This window comes from Thermobia domestica, chromosome 5 (assembly GCF_964235325.1).
Source record: "Thermobia domestica chromosome 5, izTheDome1.hap1.1, whole genome shotgun sequence".
NCBI classification, from domain to species: Eukaryota; Metazoa; Arthropoda; class Insecta; order Zygentoma; family Lepismatidae; genus Thermobia; species Thermobia domestica.
This window is the reverse complement of record NC_137458.1, coordinates 171,533,453-171,542,227: the sequence shown is the minus strand read 5'-3', so window position 1 is coordinate 171,542,227 and position 8,775 is coordinate 171,533,453. Positions and strand designations below refer to the sequence as shown.

At 35.1% G+C, this 8,775-nt stretch overlaps 1 protein-coding gene across 1 annotated transcript in view; it reads right to left on the bottom strand.

Moving 5' to 3' along the window:
- Positions 1-607: 607 nt before the first annotated feature.
- LOC145684726 (uncharacterized) overlaps positions 608-8,775 on the bottom strand; it is a 140,583-nt gene continuing 132,415 nt past the window's right edge. The window contains exon 2 of the mRNA XM_081757099.1: positions 608-1,909. Within this exon, the coding sequence (XP_081613225.1) occupies positions 1,673-1,909 (237 nt within the window). The 3' untranslated portion in view covers positions 608-1,672. The remainder of the gene's footprint in view (positions 1,910-8,775) is intronic.

Genomic DNA, 8,775 nt, shown 5'->3' with positions numbered 1-8,775 from the left:
CAGAAAACGGGCAAGGGGTGAGTGGAAAGAAAAGGAGATTTTAGTCAGTGTTTACAATCAGCTGTTACGTTCTTCTCCGCTTCTCATGAACACAATGCAAACCAGCGAAATCAGTTTTACTTTCCAATGCAACTTGAAATTTGACATAGAAGTTAATTCCCAGAAAAACTGTTATACCAAAGTTGAAATAGTAATCTAAAATTTCTTCTATATAGGAAATAAATAACAGGATATAAGTATTCAGTAATAAACAGGTTAGTAGGGGCTACTGCGCTTGGGGACCCCAAAAAACAGAAAATAATGTTACCAAAGTTGCTAGTAATCTAGAATTTCATGTTAATTATTTCTCACACATAAGAAATGAATAACAGAATATAAGTACCTATTCAATATTGAGTAATAAACGGGTTCAGTGGTTTGCTAGGCTTGGGGGCCCAAAAAAAATACTGATAATCTAAAATTTCACAATGATTATTTCTTCCACATAAGAAATAAATAACATAATATAAGTAATCAGTGTGGAGTAATAAACGGGTTTAGCGGGGCTCCTTGGGATTGGGGACCCCAGAAACAAAAAAAAAAAAAAAAACAAAAAAAAAAAAAAAAAAAAATGTAACGAAAGTTACTAGTAATCTGGAATTTCACCACAATGGTTGTTTTAGCCCTATAGGCTTGGGGGAGGAAACAAAACAAACCAAAATAAATGTTACTAGTAAAATTGCTGGCAATTTAAAAATTGACAATGCTTTTCTCTCGCACATAAGAAATGAATAATAAAATATAAATATTCAGTAGTCTACTGAGTAATTAACGGGTACGACGGGGGCCCCTAGGCTTGGGAGCCCCGGTGCGTTGCACAGCTTTCACCGCCCATTGTTACGGCACTGCTTGTAACTTGTGAAGTAATAATCATATATAATACGCATTAAGCAACATCACCTATAATCTGTATCAAAATTTGGTAATCAAAATATTATAAAAGTCATGATTAACTTCACTATGTTCATTTGACAAATTCTATTTTCTATCAACAATGAGTAATTAGCATATTTAACTAAGATATACATTGATATTAAAATATTTCTGATAAAATACAAACTTTTAGTACTTTGAGAGATTCTGCATAATAGTGTTTGTGCTAAATATGAGCAAAATTTGTCACCCACACAATGATTAAAGATTCGCCCTTGATACTCGTATCTAAGAAAACAGATATATATACTTTTCGTAGTTCATAAATCGGACAATATACAATAGAATTCTTCTGACACGAACTCTGAGATTAGTGCACAGATGAATGCATCCGTGTTTGATGATAAAATATTCTTTGGAACATTTTAATGACTTGACATTTGTAGGTGCGCGACAAACCATGTAAACTTCACTAATTTAACAAGTGTTGACCAAATTCTAGACTTACAAAGGGTCATTGAATACCTCTTGAAAATCTAATGAAACATATGTTCGGTCATAAATTGTTGACAAAAGTCGTGAACCTTTACATACATACATAATATCGTCAACCAAGTAGGTTACACAAAATCCAGGATGTTATCTTAACCTACACTTAACATTGCAATATTGATTTTCATATACTTTTATAAAACCAGTAAATGCTATGTCACTATTTATAAAAGTTTTTGAACAGTTTTATTGAATTTTTAGTCGTATATTAGATGCCTGATGGATAAAAATGTATTTCCTGGAAAACAGTTTCAGCTCGTGGGAAAAGTGTTCGTGATCGACGATTGGCTAGACATCGGTACACTCCCTTGTCCTGGGGACGGATGTCCCTTAGGTAGAGAACAGATCCTCGATGATGAGAAGAAACTCGAATACGATCCCTGAAGTAGGTGTAGATATTGTTGTGTTGGTAGTTGTGGTCCTTTGCTCTTTCCCACACAATATTCTAAAAAAGAAAGAGAAAACTAAGTTCAAGGTAGACAATATTCCGTGTAGTACAATACATGATATACACTGCTGCTCACAAAAATTAACTAGATTCCAACAGTAAATTTAGTAGATAAATACCTTGCAGGAGTGAATTGACTACTCTCACTCTATATTCAATTCGCAACGTCATTCGGGGGTTTAGTAGAACATAGTGAAGTCAGTGTAATGACACAATGTATATATTTAATTCTTGTGGCATTGCGAGGCCAGAGAGGAAGAAATTATATCTTCCTGGGATTTCGCAAGTTACAAGTATGTTGTTTCAACATCTCACTAAAGTTCATTTGCTATAGCTTCTGGTGTAGGAATCGTATGACTGTGGGCCAGCCGCATCTAATAGAAAAGTGGATAATGGTATCCATCCAGGAATTGTTGGACTTCGTGTGCCACATAGAGTTGCTCATTTTCCTGTTGGATTTTTTTTCTGGATTTAAAGGAGTGGGATCATAACAGGCCCCAACATCAAAACGATGTAACAATGGCAGCACCAAAATGTATTTTAAATAAATACGGGAGCCTAATCTCACACCAAAATACCCATGTGGGATCGTTATGGCGATGCAGAATTCATACTTAGTTACGATTTTCGCTGCAGTACTATCAAACACGGATGCGACCATAGTGCTGCCTCAAACAGAAGCGGAATAATCGGAGACGAAGTGATGCCATTCGTACACCATGCGCAATGTTATGAGTATTTTCACCAATCCAGCTGGTCTAAAGTCAAAGAAAGCCATACCAATGGATGCTGTGAAGGTACGTCTCGACGTTTCAGATCCTGTCGAAGAGAGGTACAAACACTGATTACTGTATAACATTCACGAATTCTTGCATTTCTGCAATAGCCGTACGTACTAGTTGTTTGTCCCTAGGTAGGCGGTATAATGTGCTGTGTACTCTTCCTTTGCCCGTCATCGGCTCCATATTCGGATCAGTGTGGTTACTTTCGTTGAACACACAGACATTAATTTTGCGGAAAGGTAATTCACAGTATCAATATGGCATAGTTTTCCCGCGATTAAAAGCGTAAACTGCTGATAGAGTATATACCTGTCTCATTCGCCATCAAGCCATACTTATTGCGGCAACTTGTACAAAAATTTCGGTTTCTCTCCCCCTCTACTAAATGATTCCAAACTATTTACGTGACCGAAAGCAGTGTTTGGTACTTATCGACTCAGTTACGAATCAGCTAAGTCTTCCTTACGGAGTCCCTCAAGGTAATGTTTTGCAATCTTCTTAGGTTGTGTTTTTATGTTAATGATATACCACAATCTCTAAAACATTATACCATGTGTGTGGATTACGCCTACTGTATCTATATTTTCACTAAGGTAAAAAGCTATAAGTATAACAAAAATTCACAGAAATTTGAGTATTAGTTCAAGGTTTGCAGATAATTGGTGAAATATGTACCTCGCCAATTCGAAGTTCATTTTAATTTCTTCCAAATCTGCAACTACGTTCTTAGATACTTCATTTATTCCCAATATAGCAACTACATTTTTTTTTCCACTGTGAAAAATATAGATGCTTAAATGATATTTAACTTGGTTTGACCAAATTAACACATCATATAAGAACGCTTTGGAGCTATTCATTCACTTAGTTTTTTTTTTCTTTCCAATTTTCTGCTAATACAGTTAAAAAAAAAAAAACAATCATTCAAAATTTAGTTGAACTATATCTGGACTCCGCCTTAACTGATCCGACATATTTCTGGGAAATAGTGTGCAGTGGGTGCAAGACGCACCTATAGTCTTATTTTTAACTTAAAACATTGACTGACATGGGTATCAAATTGATACACAAAGTGCCATCCTTGCATGTCATGTGCATAAAATTCATACACATAGAAAAACATATTCCATATGGTTTTGTATACCTGAAAAAGGCCTCAGCCTGGCACATAACCTTGGGGGATTCATGTCCGGTAGCAATGTGTTAAAATTATCTAACCATGCTCAGGGAACTTCATGTTGAAAATTGAATCGGTGCCCAATCATAGTCAACGTCTTGCGAATAAAATCAGAAAAATAAACACACTGTTGAACAAGACTGCACTTATTTAATATAAAAACACATTTACACGTGACGTTTCGATCTTCTAGCCAACATCCTCATCAGACGTACACTGCGTGATCCCTCAGTGTACTCAGAGCACTCAGTGTACGTTTGATGAGGATGTTGGCTTGAAGATCGAAACATCATGTGTAAATGTGTTTTTATATTAAATAAGTGCAGTGTTGTTCAGCAGTGAGTTTATTTTTCAGAATCTGTGCATATAAAATAACAATTTTCCGAAAAGCTACACTAACTGAGATTGCAACAGCGGCGTAAATTACTCTTTGGTACTCTCTATGGAACATTTCCTTCTAAGAAATCCTAAGTTTCTACAGCACTTTAATTTTTAAAGTGGTTCCTATAACAGTTACACAAGGTGATGTATTAATGACCAGTTTTCAATTATTCCCGAAGATAACCTTATTCCTCCAGATTACCAAGTCTTACATAATTTCTAAGAGTTTTGACTGGACTGCTTTTCCAATCTCGATAGGAGAGTCAAGCTCACTAGTATTATTCAAAAGAGATGTTTATAACTCATTCCTATTGAAGCAAGACTGAACGTACGCAGAGACAAAAATCAAGAAAATAGTGAATTAATTTAAGAGAGCACATAGATACATACCTATACTATGTGTATGCATGTACTGTATATATTGCAAAAATGAAATGAAATCTTTGAGTTTTACGTCCCACGGTTATGCCGGCTAGGCTAAAGAAGACGGGGATGATGAGAAATGAATGAAATGGTGGAATGAAAAAAGTGGGAAAACCCCGAGGAAACCTACGCACACGGTGGTTGTCCACCACTAAGTCCACTTGGCGGGAGCAGGGTTTGAACCCAGGACACCATGCACCAGAGGTAAACGCTCTACCATTGAGCCACCGCTGCCCCTGTATATATTAGAGTATATTACAGTATATAGTATAATATATACTATTCATATTACAGTGTAATACTATTACAAGAATAGTTGTCTGTCAGTGGGAATGAACGTGAAAAGTGAAATTCAACTGATATTTTTCATCCAGAAGGTGTACTAGTGCTTCCATACAGTGCTTTGCTTTTGATTGTTATTTAAGTAGTAATGGATGGACCCAAAATTGCATAAACCCGTCATGATACACGTTCAAATTTCAGTTTGATGAAATCTTTGCTTAAACATAAGATGAAGAATATGATTATGTCTAGTCGGTTTTAAAGTATAGTACGTTGTATTTCTACCGCTTTTTAGAAAACAAAAGTGAAAAGATCAACACAATTAAGATGTTTAAAGTTCCGTTGGAGCGTCTATTTAAATTGACCAAAATATTAGTATTAGCACAAATTTGAGTAGCAATCCTGATGAAGTGGATATTTTAAAGATTAAAAAATGGACATAAGGTAATGCATGTGAAAATTCCGCGGGAATGAAATAAAATGAAATTTTTCAGTTTTACGTCCCACGGTTATGCTGGCTAGGCTAAAGGAGACGGTGATTATGAGAAATGAATGAAATGGTGGAATTAAGAAAGTGGGAGGAAACGGGAGAACCCCGAGAAAACCCACGCATAGTGGTGTTCACTTGGAGTGAGTGTAAATCGATCCAGGGATCCCACGCACCAGAGATGAACGCTTTACCACTGAGCTATCGCTGCCCCAGTTCCGCAGGAATATTTAAGAAAGAATAGATAGAATAAGCGGGTAATTTTAGATAACTATATTCTGGGGACAAAACTTCAGCCAAGGTTAATTATATTAGACATTTCATTTTAGGTCTATTCAAATTTTGTTTCCTTGGCCAACCTATTAATTAAATGAATCCCTGTATCATTCTGCGAAACATACAAATTGTAATTCGAATGGTTACAAATATATTGGAGAAATGAACTTAAATATAGAGAATAACAGTTTGAGTATGTAATAGTAGTAGTCATAAGCAGCCTCTAGTTTCTCGTAGTGTACAATACCCTGCGAACGTGCAAGAAATATTCCAGTTATTGATGGAGACATGATACATCTGAGTAACGTTTATATCTTATGAATGGATATTCAACAACTACTGCAAATTAACTCAGCTAGACTGATTAGGTAATCATAAAACATCATATCATTGTAAACATTTTTTATATTTGAGCACGTCTAACGTTTTAAATTATTTTAACTCACGAATGTTCCTGGAAAGATCGGATTTTCCTTACACTTATTATGAGATACTCTTCAATATGCGTCATTGTTCCTTCTAAATGAAAAAAAAAAAAATGTTAAGGAAAAAAATGGTCGAGGCCTGCTACAATGGAATAATAATTGCTAACTACTTAACACCGGAAGTACAAATGTTCTTGCTCGCATACTTTTTAGTTTTCTTTCTTTTATTTTTTCTTCTAGGAGTTGAGCAGCCACTCCCTTAGACTAGAAACCAATTTTCATGAACAAAGTGATTTCATTCAGTATTCGAAAGAAGGATAAAAAATCACAGGAAAGAAATGGGTGGATGGAATTTTATTTCTATTGTATTCCTTGCAATGCTACGCCCAGACCTTGCGATGTTGTCAAAAGAAGATCCTTGAAAACTATCCTCTTTACATCAAAAACTTGTGCGGAAAAATTCACTCTGCCGCTAGCAAAAAAAAAAAAAAAAAAAAAGATACACTGTATTATTAGCGTTTATCGAAACAAAAATGTCCAAAGATAAGACACATACTCATTGATAGAACACACTGAATAAAATAAAATAAAATGAAACGAGAGTTTTACGTCCCACGATTATGTCGGATAGGCTAAAGGAGACAGTGATGATGAGCAATGAATGAAATGGTGGAATGAAGAAAGTGGGAGGAAACGGGAGAAAACCAAGGAAACTCACGCACACAGTGTTTGTCCACCACAAAGTTCACTTGGCACTGAGTAAAACAGAATGATATGTTTCAGAGAGTAGAAGCTTATGCGCAGTTTTTGCAAAAATTAAAAAACACGAAACATGATGCTGAACGAATACCAGGACACCTATTAAGATGAGACTGATACTGAAGCGTACCTTCATGCAAGAGCGGGTCCAGGGGAAGGCGATCTCCCTACCCCCAAGAAGAGAAAACTTTCTTATTTTATTGTATATAAATAAAACCCATCTCAGAGTTTGGAGTTCTTTAAAGTATCTATAAGTAGCAGTATTACAACCCACCATCCCTGCAGAAGTCCGTCCGTCCTGGATCCGCCCTGCCCTCATGAAGCTCTTCATTATGACACTAGGAAGTTGAAACTACCTAGTATGATTAATGAGATATAGCCCAAAACTAAGATTGAACTCGCGGTTTCTCAGTGATACAGTGTTTACGTCTGGTGCATGGGGTCCCTGGTTCGAGCCAAGTGGACCTTCTGGTGGACAAACACCGTGTCCTTGGGTTTTCTTGGGGTTCTTCCGTTTCTCCCTACTTCATTCATTCTACCATCGCATTCATTTCTCATCATCACTCTCTCCTTTAGCCTAGCCAGCATAGTCCTGGGACGTAAAATTGAAAGATCTCATTTTGTCAAAGCTATGATGAAATCTAAAACTTTTATTTCTATTAAATTAAAATATTGTTCAAAGGTAAGACACATATCAGTTGATAGATCACATCAAGCTTAACAAAACGACATATTAAAAGTAAAAGTAAATTCTGCTTCGTAGTTTTCCAAAGAGTCGATAAAACAACAACCTTTTATGTGCTAAAAGTTATGGCGTTCGTTCCCAATAATAATTGATAGTTCTCAGTGGCGTCGGAAGTATTTTTCAACTGGGGGGGGGGGGGGCAAACTGCTCTCTTGAAAATAAACACGGGAATGTAACATAGGTAAGATAATACGAATATATGTTTGTAATGTAACAATAATTTGATTTGATTAGTTAATAATAATAATAATAATAATATAATGAAGCTGTGAACAGCCGCGAGTGAAATTTCCCTCTATTAGAGGCATCTTAGTTTACATCTTTAGATTAATCCCGTGTCAGTTTGTGCTGGATTTTGGTGTGGTGCAGAAATTTTCAACCACTGAAATCAGAATTAAAGACATATAAAATTGTAAAATTTGTACTGCTCACAATGACTGTTTGTAAATACAAATTTTACCATTTTTATACTGGTACATATTTTTAACTGTATTGGACATGGTCACACGGACACTATTAAAGAATCTCAAAACTACTTAAATCACTTGGAAACGAGGAAATTAAAATTATATTTTTAAAAATCCACTTCTGGTGTTGCAGTACACTGTAATATTAGAAATTGCTATTTAAAACTTCAAACTTTGTAGTACTTTGTAGTAGAAGGTAACTTGTACATTATAAAGCAGGCTACATAATTAAGTAAAAAATAAGAAAATATATATTTTTTCCTACCTACTTGACTTCGAACCAGAAATGGAAAAATGGAATTTTGACTAAAGACTTCATAAAATTTATATAGAAAATTCAATTACACTAATTATCCAGAGTTATTTGTATTTTTTACTACACTTACTTCAGTATATCTAGTTTGTTATTACATTCACCTCTCTTCCTAATCTCATTTTATTCACTTCACTTCACACTAATAAAGTACGACACAATTAATAAGAAATAATTCAAGTTTATATTGAATTTTAAGTGCTATTTTGTAATTTAAATAATTGGTTATAATACGCACAATTCTTACGTAATTCTACATTTATTTCTTTTCAAAATTGACCAATAGTATCCTTTCTTTCGCTTGTCTTTGATATGAATTCTCTTGCAATGGTGTTTAAGTCTGGTC